Source organism: Onychostoma macrolepis, chromosome 03 (assembly GCF_012432095.1).
Source record: "Onychostoma macrolepis isolate SWU-2019 chromosome 03, ASM1243209v1, whole genome shotgun sequence".
NCBI classification, from domain to species: Eukaryota; Metazoa; Chordata; class Actinopteri; order Cypriniformes; family Cyprinidae; genus Onychostoma; species Onychostoma macrolepis.
Window position 1 is genome coordinate 21,500,134 of NC_081157.1, and position 17,327 is coordinate 21,517,460.

The 17,327-nt window shown below is 37.4% G+C and overlaps 1 protein-coding gene across 3 annotated transcripts in view; it reads left to right on the forward strand.

The window, feature by feature from the left end:
- Window positions 1-15,369, forward strand: part of grb2b (growth factor receptor-bound protein 2b) — a 44,190-nt gene extending 28,821 nt beyond the window's left edge. For all 3 annotated transcript variants that reach the window (XM_058770723.1, XM_058770722.1, XM_058770724.1), the window contains 3 exons: window positions 7,977-8,099; window positions 9,276-9,444; window positions 13,676-15,369. In XM_058770723.1, the coding sequence (XP_058626706.1) occupies window positions 7,977-8,099; window positions 9,276-9,444; window positions 13,676-13,861 (478 nt within the window). In that variant the 3' untranslated portion in view covers window positions 13,862-15,369. The remainder of the gene's footprint in view (window positions 1-7,976; window positions 8,100-9,275; window positions 9,445-13,675) is intronic.
- Window positions 15,370-17,327: the final 1,958 nt, after the last annotated feature.

Consider the following 17,327-nt stretch of genomic DNA (forward strand, 5'->3'; position numbering starts at 1 on the left):
AGGCGCTGCGCGGCACGACAGAATACAATAGTCAATAGAACACAATAAATTATAATCAGTGATGCTGTCTACACTGGATGCGGCACGACAAATCCACGACAGTAAACTGATGCCTCGTTTTATTTATGACGTGCTGACATAAAATTCAAATGATTTTAATGGTCGCTTTGTCGTGTCCAGTGTAGACAGACTTCAGCTGTTGCGGTGTGGTGCATTAAGTGTTAAATGTGCGAGCACTTCATATCTAAAGAGCCGTTTCTAGTTGCTATTTGCGAGAGGAGGCCAGCGAAGACTCGCTTGCTTGGTGGTGGAATAATGAGGCAAGATACCTGGCCACATTTGCGCAACAAGCACACCACCTGAATGCGTATTCAGTGCGGCTGGAAACATCATGTGATTTAGCATGTTTCAGCATGTGATTTAAGTTGTTACAAATTATTTAGGCTACTTTCTTATTTAACTGTATTATTTCTTTGTGCCTAGTGTTTTGCAGGCTGCGTGTTGACGTGTTCACTGACGGGAAGTGCTAAAATAAACACGTACGTTTGTTAATAGATGTTTGAGCCGCACATGCATTTATTTATGTTTTGTTTCAAAATGTATATATATATCTTGAATTTTTGATCGTTCTAAATGTATTTTAATAGACTGAATCATGCAGTGACTGACGTACTCTAAATGTGCACTCGCACTTGTCTAGACTTCACGTAATGTATGCGTGCATTCTGTAGGGGTGTTTTGAATGGTTTTTGCAAAATACTCAAATCGCACATCCTTAAAACAACAATTACGATATTGCAGACTTGTGTGTATGTGTGTATATATATATATATATATATATATATATATATATATATATATATATATATATATATATATATATATATATATATATATATATATATATATACATACATATAAATAAATATACATATATACATATATACATATATATATACAGTGAGGAAAATTAATATTTGAACACCCTGCTATTTTGCAAGTTCTCCCACTTAGAAATCATGGAGGGTCTGAAATTGTCATTGTAGGTGCATGTCCACTGTGAGAGACATAATCTAAAAAAAATCCAGAAATCACAATGCATGATTTTTAACTATTTATTTGTATGATACAGCTGCAAATAAGTGTTTGAACACCTGAGAAAATCAATGTTAATATTTGGTACAGTAGCCTTTGTTTGCAATTACAGAGGTCAAACGTTTCCTGTAGTTTTTCACCAGGTTTGCACACACTGCAGGAGGGATTTTGGCCCACTCCTCCACACAGATCTTCTCTAGATCAGTCAGGTTTCTGGCCTGTCGCTGAGAAACACGGAGTTTGAGCTCCCTCAAAGATTCTCTATTGGGTTTAGGTCTGGAGACTGGCTAGGCCACGCCAGAACCTTGATATGCTTCTTACAGAGCCACTCCTTGGTTATCCTGGCTGTGTGCTTGGTCATTGTCATGTTGGAAGACCCAGCCTCGACCCATCTTCAATGCTCTAACTGAGGGAAGGAGGTTGTTCCCCAAAATCTCGCAATACATGGCCCCGGTCATCCTCTCCTTAATACAGTGCAGTCGCCCTGTCCCATGTGCAGAAAAACACCCCCAAAGCATGATGCTACCACCCCCATGCTTCACAGTAGGGATGGTGTTCTTGGGATGGTACTCATCATTCTTCTTCCTCCAAACACGTTTAGTGGAATTATGACCAAAAGTTCTATTTTGGTCTCATCTGACCACATGACTTTCTCCCATGACTCCTCTGGATCATCCAAATGGTCATTGGCAAACTTAAGTCGGGCCTGGACATGTGCTGGTTTAAGCAGGGGAACCTTCCGTGCCATGCATGATTTCAAACCATGGCGTCTTAGTGTATTACCAACAGTAACCTTGGAAGCGGTGGTCCCAGCTCTTTTCAGGTCATTGACCAGCTCCTCCCGTGTAGTTCTGGGCTGATTTCTCACCTTTCTTAGGATCATTGAGACCCCACGAGGTGAGATCTTGCATGGAGCCCCAGTCCGAGGGAGATTGACAGTCATGTTTAGCTTCTTCCATTTTCTAATGATTGCTCCAACAGTGGACCTTTTTCACCAAGCTGCTTGGCAATTTCCCGTAGCCCTTTCCAGCCTTGTGGAGGTGTACAATTTTGTCTCTAGTGTCTTTGGACAGCTCTTTGGTCTTGGCCATGTTTGTAGTTGGATTCTTACTGATTGTATGCGGTGGACAGGTGTCTTTATGCAGCTAACGACCTCAAACAGGTGCATCTAATTTAGGATAATAAATGGAGTGGAGGTGGACATTTTAAAGGCAGACTAACAGGTTTTTGATGGTCAGAATTCTAGCTGATATACAGGTGTTCAAATACTTATTTGCAGCTGTATCATACAATTAAATAGTTAAAAAATCATACATTGTGATTTCTGGATATTTTTTTTTTGATTATGTCTCTCACAGTGGACATGCACCTACGATGACAATTTCAGACCCCTCCATGATTTCTAAGTGGGAGAACTTGCAAAATAGCAGGGTGTTCAAATACTTAGTTTCCTCACTGTATACATATACACATATATACATATATATACACACAGTGGGTACGGAAAGTATTCAGACCCCCTTAAATTTTTCACTCTTTGTTATATTGCAGCCATTTGCTAAAATCATTTAAGTTCATTTTTTTCCTCATTAATGTACACACAGCACCCCATATTGACAGAAAAACACAGAATTGTTGACATTTTTGCAGATTCATTAAAAAAGAAAAACTGAAATATCACATGGTCCTAAGTATTCAGACCCTTTGCTCAGTATTTAGTAGAAGCACCCTTTTGATCTAATACAGCCATGAGTCTTTTTGGGAAAGATGCAACAAGTTTTTCACACCTGGATTTGGGGATCCTCTGCCATTCCTCCTTGCAGATCCTCTCCAGTTCTGTCAGGTTGGATGGTAAACGTTGGTGGACAGCCATTTTAGGTCTCTCAGAGATGCTCAATTGGGTTTAAGTCAGGGCTCTGGCTGGGCCATTCAAGAACAGTCACGGAGTTGTTGTGAAGCCACCCTTCGTTATTTTAGCTGTGTGCTTAGGGTCATTGTCTTGTTGGAAGGTAAACCTTCGCCCAGTCTGAGGTCCTGAGCACTCTGGAGAAGGTTTTCGCCCAGGATATCCTGTACTTGGCCGCATTCATCTTTCCCTCGAATGCAACCAGTCGTCCTGTCCCTGCAGCTGAAAAACACCCCACAGCATGATGCTGCCACCACCATGCTTCACTGTTGGGACTGTATTGGACAGGTGATGAGCAGTGCCTGGTTTTCTCCACACATACCGCTTCGAATTAAGGCCAAAAAGTTATATCTTGGTCTCATCAGACCAGAGAATCTTATTCAGGTGTTTTTTAGCAAACTCCATGCGGGCTTTCATGTGTCTTGCACTGAGGAGAGGCTTCCGTCGGGCCACTCTGCCATAAAGCCCCGACTGGTGGAGGACTGCAGTGATGGTTGACTTTCTACAACTTTCTCCCATCTACCGACTGCATCTCTGGAGCTCAGCCACAGTGATCTTTGGGTTCTTCTTTACCTCTCTCACCAAAGAAATGGACAGCACCTGAGTTAAATATATGAGTGTCACAGCAAAGGGTCTGAATACTTAGGACCATGTGATATTTCAGTTTTTCTTTTTTAATAAATCTGCAAAAATGTCAACAATTGTGTTTTTCTGTCAATATGGGGTGCTGTGTGTACATTGAGGGAAAAAAATGAACTTAAATGATTTTGGCAAATGGCTGCAATATAACAAAGAGTGAAAAATTTAAGGGGGTCTGAATACTTTCCGTACCCACTGTATATATTAGGCATGGGCCGGTATGAGATTCTGACGGTATGATAACCTTAGATAAAAAATTCACGGTATTGCGATTACAGCTCTAAAATATGTTATTTTTAAATGTCTGGGTAAAAAACAACAACGTTTTTTCCACTGAACACAATACATTTTATTTTTAAGAAACCTATAGAACATTTTGGAACGGTAAACATGTCAGGCTAAATAATTAATATAAATAATTGAATTCTTGTTAATTAAATTACGTGCAGTCACTTAAGTGAGCCAAAACCTGCAGCTCAACAATAATCAGAACATTAATTTTTTGTAAAAAAAAAAATCCTTCTAAATGGAAAAGTAAAAATGCAGTCACTTAACCTAAACCTACAGCTCAATAATCAAAAACATAAATCAAAACAATTTCTGTAAAAAAAATAAAAAATGCAGTCATTAAATCTGCAGCTCAACAAGGTTTTTGGAGATATGCTCACTTTCTACATATTCATCTTTCAGTCCAAGTTATGAGCGGTGAGGTACAAAGATGTGTGCACATACATATAAGGAGAGTGCGCGATTGTCTCTCACACACACACACACACACACACGGTCTCTCTCTGTATAACACTCAAACAGTGTTCCGCTTTTGGTTCCAGAACTAAAAGTACAGTACTAAAGTCCTGGGACGATTTTGCGCAAACTATTTCCCAGTACCATTTAAAGGGTTGCATTCGCACCGACAGTGGGTACTAAGAAGTGATGTAAGCCGGTCGACAGCGACGTCATTTGTCCACGGCGTTCAACAACGAAAACAAAGAAGAACAACGTTAACAACAGGAGGATGGAGGACGCTGTGATCGGAACTGTGTTTTTGTTGTGTCTTGCAGGGTTCACAATAATGGACATGGAATGTCGACGTAACTTATACGTCAAGCGATTGAAAGATCGGAAAGGAGTTCAGAATGTTCAAAAGTGCCTGCACTTCAGCGTCCGTCCATCTATCGCTGTTCTCCATTCTTGCGAAATATTAAGTTGATGCGATGTTTACACAGCGTTTTAAATCATGGCGGATGAGGGCGTTTTCGTATGCGTTTAGCCAATCAGCGTACACTTACGTCACGATAGTTCCTATGGAACTGTTTTAGACCCTACTCTGAAGTAGGAGCTAATTTAGTTCCTCCAAACGGAGTTCCGGGAACTAAAACTGTTCCTAGTTCCCGCGATGCTAACACGCCAAAAAGTGGGTAGTTCCACAATTAGTTTGGGTACTATGAAAAGATTCCTGCGGTGCTTAAGGGCCTATAGACACCCGAGAGCCAGCAGTTTTTGTTTTTTAAATGACGCGATTTTGAACAGATGTAAACAATGGCAGGAGGCTTAAAATTATAGACGTGATACCAGCTAAATTTATTGTACTAAATCACAGAAACGTAGTACGTTAGTCTGCTATTCCCCGCTCTGTGAAGTAACGTGAGGGAGGAAACTAGTTGACGTTAGCTAGTTAATTAGGTATGTTATCTGCCTCGGTAGCAAGCCAAATAGTATTTATTTCAACACGGAAACAACCTGCGAATGGGTCTCTGTCTTGATTGAGGGTGAAAGAGGGAGAAATGAAGACGACACAGATATATGGTTTGTGTATGACCTGGAAGTATTTATTTAGCGATCGGCGCCAAAACGGCATCTGTACGGAACATCATTGTGTACGGAACATGATTGGTCTACGTTACCCGAGAAATTCCCAGACAGCAGACTTCGCCTTTTTCGAAGGGGGGAAAAGTTCCAGGGATTCACCTCATTCGGCTATCATCCTACACACAGGCAATATTTAAGTTGCTTAATTTCTTATTTTAACTGAATGTTTGATAATATATTAGCTTTCACAGCACACCAAGTGTACTTTACACTGTCAGCCTTGAGGCTGTTGTGTGAGCTCTAATCTGAATTACTTCTGGTCTCAGATCACAGATTCTCAGGTGTTTTCCTAATCCCTAATCTGAATTTTGCACAATCTCTTATTTTCTGTCAGTTGACTTCCTGATGGTTTTTGTTGGAACGCTTTGTTTCCCTTTTGATGCCAGACAGCTTGTGTGAGCTCAAAGTGTTTTAACTTTTCCTAAAATTAAAGTGTGTCAAGGTAAAATAAAGGCGTCCTGGGTGGCTTCTTGCGGGCCCAAGCCAAAATAGCCAACCTTCATTTATTTCTTTACTTGAATAATCACTTGCAGATGGAAATATTTGAAGGCCACATTCCATTGTTTTAATTTAGTTTGATATTTACAGTAATAAGTAATGTTTTAAATAAAGGGGCGTTAGTAATATTAGTTTTTTCTGTGGTGTGAAGCTCTTTGTTATAATTAGTTCCTCTCTTTAACAGATAATTGAATATTGATCATTTGCGTCACTGGAACTAATTTTCGTCAGTGTTTTTGGACTCGCTTTGTTTTGACATCCCATGAAAACAGAGCGGCTTTTTACCATCAGGTACACAAGACTGGCCAGGTTTATGGTAGGGGCCTCTTATCAGGACAGGCGATGTAAATGCCGTCCATGTGTTTGAGTGGAGAGAGACTGTTGTCGAGCAGGATGCGGCGAGTGGAATTTGCCCTCGAGTGCTTTAATGCCACTTCCTGGTCACATGCACTTTGTGTTTGTGGCTTGTGCCATCCACATCAAAGCGGACAGGAGAGATTAGGCAGGTACAGCGGAGACAGTCTGTGGTTTTATTCCTGGCCTTACGTAACAGACCCTCTGAGAGCAGAATTGTATTATAATTTCACATGACGTACTGTTTCACGCAAGTACAGAGTAAAATAATTCGTTTTATCATTGATTAAAGTAGATGTTCATTATATATTTAATTTGGATGAAAATATGAGGGTTGGAATAATAGTCTGCTCAGTGTGACTCTTTAAGGTTATTGTGTGTGTGTGTATTTATTTATTTATTTATATATATATATATATATATATATATATATATATATATATATATATATATATATATATATATATATATATATATAATTTTTTTTTTCAGGTTACTTTATATCATATTGCACTTTGAACAGTAATTATGGATCTCATCAATAAAACACTAATACAGAAATTATACTTGTTTAATTAAAGTACAGCAATTTACAGCAAAATATATCACTTATATTTTAGTTTATTGTTTATTATTCTTAATCCACTGGAATTAATTGGGGGGGGGGGGGGGGGGTTGACTTTATGAACGAGTAGTAATTATGACATTGGGTCTCATTAATGAAACAAGCAGAACTGTGAATTTTTTTAAATCTTGTTTAATTAAAATACAATTTATTTGTTTTTTATTTTAGTCTATAATTTATATTTCTTTTCTTTTGTTTTCGACTTTTTGAATAAGCAGTAATTACGACATCAGATCTCAATAAGTAAACACAAGCAGAACTGTAAAACATTTAAAAACTATTCTTGCTTTTAAATCTTGTTTAATAAAAATTGAACTATTTACATGCTTCCAGTTAAATGTGAGCATCTACTCCAAGGTCTGTAAGCACAGTGGTGACACTGGCTATCATTTATAATAGCACACAGTAATTGAACTGGCTTTGTCAGCTGTTTCTCGTCTCTCCGGTAAATAAAGGGCTTCGGTTGTCAGGTTTGCTTAACCCAGTTCACCTCACCCTGCACACATCCACAAACACAGCCAGCCTTAGTGAAGTTTGACTTCAAACTTCAATTTCATTCAGTAAGCACATATTGTTGGATGGTTTCTAAACTAGCTCTCTTTTTTCAAGTTTTTGCATGTTTTTGTTCACGTAGATGCTGTAATGAAGCATTCTGTGCTCATCATCTGGTCTTCTGTGTTTTGCTTATCTTCTAAATGTAGCTGTTCTTCTGAGCTGATTTTTCTCTTTTTTTCTTCTGTTGATTGTCTGCACTCATCTTTGCCAGTGTTAATTGCTCTCTTGGCTTTCCATCAGACAGAAAACTGCCATCTCATTTTCCTAAGCTGCTGCTCTCAGCGCCAGTGCTTTGCAAAAGATATTTCCTCTTTCTATTCATCCACACTTCCATGTAAATCAGTGAAAATCATCTTCAGCTGATGACTATCTGATCTCTGTCCTCCGTATCATGTCTTATATAATGGTAACGTTTATGTCGGTTTGTGTTCACAGGTGGTTCTTCGGGAGAATCCCCAGGGCCAGAGCGGAGGAGATCCTAAACAAACAGAGGCACGACGGAGCCTTCCTCATTAGAGAGAGCGAGAGCGCGCCTGGAGACTTCTCCCTGTCCGTCAAGTACGTTGACACACATTAAATCCACCTCTCCTTATTCCCATAATAACTGCTGTGTGCACGACAGGCTTCATCAAATCAGAGTCCTGACCTGCCCAAGATCCAGAGGCTAGAAGCATTTACATTCACACAGAGAGTGCTTCAGGTTCTACCTGTATTTCACCTATGAACAACCACTTAAACCATCAAAAATTCCTATACATTTTTTGTTCTCTCTCTCTCTCCTCACACACACACACACACATGTGCACACACACACACACACACACACATAAGAAGAATAAATAAGAATCATTATAAATTTTCTTTCTTACACTCAAGGCACTACAACGGTATAAAACAACAATAAAATATATGTATATACAGTGTGTATGTATGTATGTGCAGTCTATATGTAATACAAAGTTAAAAAGAACAACATTTATTTTAAAAACGAAACAAAGTATATTATATTATCAATATACAATGCTATTCAAATGTTTGGGGTCAGTAATTTTTTCTTTCTTTTTTTTTTTTAAAGAAATTAATACTTTAATTCAGGAGGGGTGTGTTAAATAAATAAATGTCTTATACTGTTAAAAAATATTTCTATTTTGGACAAATGCTATGCTTTTTAACTTTGACTTCATCAAAGAATCAAAGAAAAAAGTATCACAGGTTCCAAAAAACAATATGAAGCAGCACAACAGTTTCAACACTCATAATAAATCAGCATATTAGAATGATTTCTGAAGGATCATGAGACACTGAAGACTGGAGTAACGATGCTAGAAATTCAGCTTTGCATCACAGGAATTAATTACATTTGAACATTTATTAAAATAGACAACATTTATTTTAAATTGTGATAATATGTCACAATATTACAGTATTTACTGTATTTTTACCAAATAAATGCAGCCTTGGTGAACAAAAACATGAAAACTTTCTAACCCCAGACTTCTGTACAGTAATGCAGATACAAAGATGGGTAGCTTGAATGTCATCATGCGTCTCGTTTGAATCACATCTGTTCTCGTCTCAATCAGTTCTCTGATAGACATCAGGGCAATCACGCATTTCATCCCCCATCTCGCCTGTGTTTGCATACATGTGTTAATATGTGCTCTGATCTCTATTCACTTATGTAACCAAAGTTTTGTTTATATTCAAGTCTTTCTTTTGTTGTTGTTGTTGAAGGTTTGGCAATGATGTACAGCACTTCAAAGTGTTGCGTGACGGGGCTGGAAAGTACTTCCTGTGGGTCGTGAAGTTTAACTCTCTCAACGAGCTAGTGGACTATCACCGCACCACTTCCGTTTCTCGAAACCAACAGATCTTTCTACGAGACATCGAGCAGGTGCCTCAGGTCTGTATGCTTGTTTTTACCCTTGTAATCCTTAGTCTATGTGAATCACCATTAGCTACATGTGTACTTCAGGGCTCCAGACTGCGCCTAAAACGTTCGCAATTTGCGAGTGATATTTTTGCTGAGACCGCGACTTGCGACTATTCAAAATTACATGTTATGATTTAAAAATTTGCATGTAATGCCTTTTTTTTTTCCTGCTTGTTTTGCAATCAAATCTTTTGTTATGTTGAGTGAGACGATGCGCATCAAAGTTTTAGAGGAAAAAACCCTTTCAAACAGTCCTCATCTCTGCCGAACACCAGCGGTGATGGCACACCTGCTAAACGCAGCTCCAGCTGTGGCGGCATGAGAGAGATTGAAAATGACGGAGACGTGTGAAGTAAAAGTGCAGAAAAGCAGTGTCTATTTCATGCACAACTTGAACAAACCACAACAGGTAAAACTGACAGCTGTGTGGACATTAGCAATATCGTTAACAGTTCTCGTTTGCAATCGATACTAATATGGCTTCTTGTTATAAAGATGTTTATATCTATATGCTGTGTTCTGTTCACGCATGAACTTGATAATATTTGTTGCGCGCTTGCCGTCCAATAATCGCAATAAGCTTTGTGCTTTGTTACTTTTTAATAAAGCCAAATTCATAACGAAATTCAAACGATAAATACAGTTTTGGCGCTCCTTAATGCGGCAGGCACAATCGCTTGATCGCCTCGGTTCAAGCGGCACGTGAACCAATCATATAATTCTCTTTACTACTATAGTATGAAATAAACATGAATGAACATCAGAAGGTATAGTACAAGATAGTCTACTGCACAACTTACTGAAATGTCTCGTATAATCACTCGTTCACTGTTTCAAACTGCAGAAAACACGTAAAGCTTGTAAACAATGCTATGTAACAATACATTTACCTCAGAATAACCATTCGACATCCATAAGCTCATCAGTCAGCTAGAAGAAAAAACTGTAAAGAGGAGCATTTTGCTAAATATATGCGCTATATTACATATTCATATGTTTTACTTTACCTGTTGTCTACATGATAAGAAACGATGCAAGGAGCTAAGGATGAAATTCAACACCTCCTATAAGATTGCATGTTACTAATGAAGAAAAACAGACTGGATGCGTGCAAGACATGTGACAACATTTATAAGATGCATTGAGGAGGAGCCCAAAGTACACTCAGTGGCCAACTGATGCTGACGTAGTTATGGTCCATGATATTGGCACAGATTCTGTGTAATAAACAATTCTTTGCGACTGCATATAGTTCTCAATTTGGAAAAGACATTCAGTGGCCCTAAACACTTTGCACGATTTTCGGCTGTCCCAGACGAAAGATTGACATCGTGAAACAATTGTGGCGATTTCTGTAATCATGCCTCCTAATTGGTGCTCATATGTCGTACAGTAAGAAAGGTTCAAAGACGGCCGCTATCACCTTTTTGCGACCAATGATAGCCTACGATACAGTATGATCATCACACAGTGTGTTCACTGCTACGATCCATGTTTACTGATCAACCAATAAAAACGTGACATGAAATCAACGTGACATGGCGCTAAAACATAAAACTGCTTACCTCAAGCTCTTATGCTGTCCTCTTTCACTGCTTCCACTTTTTTTCAGCACATAAAAACACAACTGCTAAAGTGTGATTTATCAAGCTCTTTTTGTTTACTAGCGCATGCTGATGACGTTTAGAGATATCACTCAAATTATTTTTTACTTTTTTTGAGTTTTTTTTCTTCACCCAACGAACATAAAGATAATGATAAACACAGGGTACAAGACTCTGGCCTTCTCTGTCTTCTTTTGAGCTCCAATTGAAATAACGAGAGAAAATACTGTCAAGTTCAACAGTATGATGAATAAATATTAATGGTAACACTTTACAATAAGATGTCATTTGTTAGCATTAGTTAATGTATTAACTAACATAAACGAACAATGAACAATACATTTATTACACAATTTATTCACCTTTGTTAATGTTAGTTAATAAAAATACAGTTGTTTATTCATGTTAGTTCAGTGCATTAATGTTTAAACACACAACTTGTGATTTTAATAATGCATTAGTAAATGCTGAAATTAACATGAACTTAGATTAATAAATGCTGCAGAAGTATTGTTCATTCTTATTTCATGTTAACTAATGTAATCAACTAATGAACCTTATTGTAAAATGTTGCCATATTAACATCTAAACTGATACTTTAACCTGTTACTTGTATACCCGTATTTTAATCTCTTTAACATAGTTGCGCCGGCGCCACTGAAGTCATGCAGTAAGAGCGCTGCTAATTCAGTTTTAATCGTCTAGAACGGCTGCAGATGAGGCATTAAGTACATGGCACTGCGACCAACTTACCATTTTACAGAGTTTAATATAGCAATGTGATTGCTCAGTTTTTCAAGATCAGTTTTAATCGTGTAACTGTTACTACCAAAGACAAGCCGTATTGATTGCAAATACAAAAATAAGACTTGTAAAGTAAACGCGGTACTTATTAAAATAATAACCCTTTACTTAAATGTATGAACACAGAAAACCTCTGTTAACAGGTTAATGTAAGATTTCCCATTCTATGACTAATAAAATAATCGCAACTTACTCTGTATAACTGAACATGGCTTTCCTCGGAGTATTCGAGAATTACAGCGAAAGTGATGAAAACGAGCACGTTAATGAAGGCGGTACAGACAGAAGGCTGTTTAAATGTTATGTGATCTTTCCCAATCATTCTAATACACGAATGTTTTCATAACAACATGAGCTGCTTAAAATGATTAAAGTTATCAATGTTACTGATATTCAAAATGGTAAGCAAGCGCTGCTTTGTTTACGTTTCGTATATCTGCGTTGATCTCGTATATCTTTGTTTCAGTTTCTCCTTTTGAATGACGAATATATACTATTGATTGATTGCTGATATGGACAGTTAATTCCTCTCACGCATGCGCAAGTACGCACATGTTTAGTTTGCCGTTGGCTTTTTGGTCCGACACTGCCGACGCGAGGCGACAACACTGTCGGCTTTTGTCGCCGCTAGTTATTTGAAGTCGGCTTGGTGTGTCCTGGCCGTTAAATAAATAAATAAATATAACACGTTTATTCTGTGGCACCTAAAAAAAAAAAACATTTTGCCGCCTAATTTCGTTTCTTATAGGAGCCAATGGCCCCTTAATTGATTTTTTTTTTTTTGGTCTGGAGCCCTGACTTCTGTAATGTGACGCACTTTCTAGTGAAACAGGATATTTGGCCTAAGGGACATCCACAGAAAAGGAAAGTAGATTCACAGGAAGAGCAAGTTACTACATTTTGATTAAAGATTAATTTACATTTTTCTTTTGGAATAACCTGCACTAGAATAGTTGTTTACAGTAGCACTAGGAAAAAAGGCATGCTGTACACTAAATGAAGCCAAAGAAAATATTTAAGAATTTTTATTTGTATTCATCAGCAAATCCATTTATAATAGTACATTTTAATATTTAATAACATTTATTTTAAAAAAAATGTAAAAGATTGTCAACATTTTGAAGTGATCAGATGAATAAACTGTCCAATCATTTCTTTTTCTTTTTTCATTTGTTTAGAACAATCCAGAACTTATTTGTGGAAATTAATCCAACATCCTTCTCAAAATTTTTGGTGTTGGTGGTTTTTGCTTTTTTTTTATATTCCAGAAGTTTATATAACCATTCAAATGTTTGGCATCAATAATATTTTTTTTTTTTAAGAAATGAATAGTTTTATTCAGCTAGGATGCATTAAATTGATCAAAAGTGACTGAGAAGATGACATATAAGTGACATTTTATATTTCCAATAATTTATTTTCTACTCAAAGAATTCTGAAAAAATGTATTGTGGTTTCCAGCAGTATTAAGCAGCACAATTGTTTTCAACATTGATAATAACAATAAATGTTTCTTGAGCAGCAAATCAGCATATTAGAATGATTTCTGAAGGACACTGAAGACTGGAGTTCTGATGCTGAAAATTCAGCTTTACCATCACAGGAATAAATTACATTTGAAAATATATTCAAATAGAAAACGGTTATTTTAAATTGTAATAATATTTTTCTGTATTTTTAATCGAATAAGTGCAATCTTGGTGAGCATTTGAAAAATCTTCCAGACATTTTTGTACAGTAGTGTATATACTAAACCGTGGTGTTATTTACACGTGTCTATTGTGCATCTGCAGCATCCAACATACGTGCAGGCCCTGTTTGACTTCGACCCTCAAGAGGACGGCGAGCTTGGCTTCAGACGCGGAGACTTCATTCAGGTCCTGGACAACTCTGACCCCAACTGGTGGAAGGGCGCCTGTCACGGCCAGACGGGCATGTTTCCACGCAACTATGTCACGCCTGTCAATCGGAACATGTAAAGGAAAAAACCAAGCGATTAGTGAATAAATTGTAATTAACGGCCCCTCACATTCACATACAATCAGACTACCCTACATCTCCCCGTCAACACCCGTAAGTCCTGTGAAATTTAAAGCGGCAAAGAGGAATGGAAATCGTGACTGAAAACAAGGAGAGGAAAAAAAAAAAAAAAACGAACGTAGCGGAGAGGCTGGACGTTTCCACCTCTGCCGTGGTGCCCGGGCAAAACTATTATTCCTGAGAATCGTGATGTCTTCATGAACGTTTGCAGTCCAGACTGAGCTGTTAGGGCGAAGGAAAGGCTGAATCCTAGCATAGTAAAACACACATAAATTAAAACAACAATGATTCTGTCTGTAGATTCATCCTGCTGCTTCTGGCTTCTTTTCTAGTCTGCGAATAGAATGTTTTTTTTTTTGGTTAATGTTTTTTGTTTTTGTTTTGGCTGCATGTTTAAATCTCTTTATAATAGTAAATCCTGAAGCTGTTTTTAAAAAGGAAAAAAAAAACATTCTAAAAATATATAAAAATGTAAGCGTAAAAACTTGCAAACGCATTGTACATCTGGGCTGTGGAAGAAAAAAAAATCACCTATAGAGAGAATCCATTTTTTTAAGAATATATATATTATATATTTGTATGTGTCTGTCTGTTTTACCTTTTCAACACTTTTTTTTTTTTTTTTTTTTCCAATTGTAAATTATGTTAATTTTTTTGTGGGAGGGCAGGTGAAACTAAGTGGCTCTGAGACATGCTAATTTTATGAGCATCTCGGATGTAACACCGTATTATTTAACACATCATGTATTCCATTTGACATCATTCTTACTTGTTTTAGAACCAATAGTGGAGCGTATCCTTGGCGACAGCGATTCATCGCCGAGGAGCTTCCGATCGTGCAGGAGTTGATCTAATGTGAAAAACCTGACGGCTAGCCACCATTTTAAGCCAATGTATTTATTGCAGCCACTTTTTATTTGTCTTGGGATGTGAATGTAGCCGACATCACTCTCCTCACGAGGAACGTCAGATTGGAGAGCTGAACCACAGTTGCATGATTTCAGTTCACAGTGTCCATGTCGAAAAGCTGTTCACGTAACTAAACAATTTAAAATCATGAGATTTGGTGTGGAAAAGCTGGCAGACGCCAGTTAAGCCAGTAAGAAGTAAGAAACCAGAGAGTTTTGTTATATTCGAGTTGTCACATCTACTAATGTGGTGCGTTCTGTTTGTTTTCTTTTGTCTTTTCAGTGTTGTATGTTTTAGCTCTTATGTATTTTTGACCCCCTCCTCCTCCTCTTTGTTTAATTTTTTTTCTGTGACGTTTTTTGTTCTCTCTGGATTAGTGCCTTTTTCTCTGGTGTGTGACAGTGTCTCCGGCTTGCTGCTTTAGCCTGAGCATTGGGCTTCGTCAGATCCGCAGTGAGAAATCATGTCCTCCTCTTCCTCCTGAACACATCTGCACACAGTCGCTCCTATTTAAATGTCTCGCCTTTTTCTTAACTTCTTTTTTTTTTTTTTTTTTTTCCTTGTTTCTTTTGAATAAATAAAAAGAAAATTATAAAAAAGAGAACGTGTTTTGTCAGATGCCTTATTTTGGTTGAATGTGTTTGACCTTTTATGGTCAGTTTATTTGCCGATGCAGGTTTAGGAGAGACACAATATTCTTGTGCTTCGGCACTTACTGTTGCTTTTAACATGTTCGCACACTTAAGTCAATTAAAATTGTATGAATGTGTACTGGATGCTGATACACTGAAAAGGACAGTGATTTGTTTTACACTAAAATAATACTGACACTCATATTGGTTACATATTAATGAAGTTTTTTGTTTGTTTGTTTGTTTATAGATTAGCCCTATTCACATAAAGGAATAGTTCACCCAAAAACAAAAATTTGCTGATAATATACTCACATATACATACAAGATGTAGATGAGGTTGTTTCTTCATCAGAACAGATTTGGAGAAATGCATCATTACACCACTTGCTCATCAATGGATCCTCTGCAGTGAATGGGTGCCGTCAGAATGAGAGTCCAAACAAGCAAAAAAGCTTTATGTTTGTAAGAAACAAATCCCACCAATACAACAATAACTTCAAACTGCTGCTTCTGGCTAAAATATGAGTCCATTATATTGCTTAATGTTGACTTTTATAAATTGTCTCATCTGAATCAGGAAAACCATTGCAAAAAAAAAAAAGGTTGGTGGATTTTGATATGAAGACAACAGGGGATGGACTTTTTCACTGGTGGTATTATGGAATACAAACTTATTTTGGTTTAACATGGTTTGAAGTTAAATTATGAATTTGTTACAGCTTTTGTTTCACTTAACATTAATTGATGGACTGCAGTTGTGTGGATTACTTGTGTATTATTGTGATGTTTTTATCAGTTGTTTGGACTCTCATTCTGACGGCACCCATTCACTGCAGAGGATCCATTGTTGAGCAAGTGATGTAATGATAAATTTCTCCAAATCTGTTCTGATGAAGAAACAAACTCATCCACAGCTTGGCCGGCCTGAGGGTGAGTAAATGTTCAGCAAATGTTCATTTTTGGGTGAATCATCTCTTGAAATATTAAGTGTCACTGTAATACAGAGGGGCAGGTGGGAAATATTTTTGTGTAAATCAACATTTATGCCACAAGTTGTGCCAATTATATTGAATCTGGAATTATCTTAAAGAACATGATAGACTAATATTTGACAACCACAAAGTGCCACAATACTTTGTCTTCACTCTCAGTATTTTGAGTGTTTTATAGTTTAAACCCTAGTTTGTGAAATTATTTGCTTGGAAAAGTATAAAATTACAATCAATACACAATCCAGGCTGTGTATATATATATACACAGCCTGGATTGTGTATTGATATACATACACACACATACAGGTGCATCTCAATAAATTAGAATGTCGTGGAAAAGTTAATTTATTTCAGTAATTCAACTCAAATTGTGAAACTCGTGTATTAAATAAATTCAGTGCACACAGACTGAAGTAGTTTAAGTCTTTGGTTCTTTTAATTGTGATGATTTTGGCTCACATTTAACAAAAACCCACCAATTCACTATCTCAACAAATCAGAATATGGTGACATGCCAATCAGCTAATCAACTCAAAACACCTGCAAAGGTTTCCTGAGCCTTCAAAATGGTCTCTCAGTTTGGTTCACTAGGCTACACAATCATGGGGAAGACTGCTGATCTGACAGTTGTCCAGAAGACAATCATTGACACCCTTCACAAGGAGGGTAAGCCACAAACATTCATTGCCAAAGAAGCTGGCTCTTCACAGAGTGCTGTATCCAAGCATGTTAACAGAAAGTTGAGTGGAAGGAAAAAGTGTGGAAGAAAAGATGCACAACCAACCGAGAGAACCGCAGCCTTATGAGGATTGTCAAGCAAAATCCATTCAAGAATTTGGGTGAACTTCACAAGGAATGGACTGAGGCTG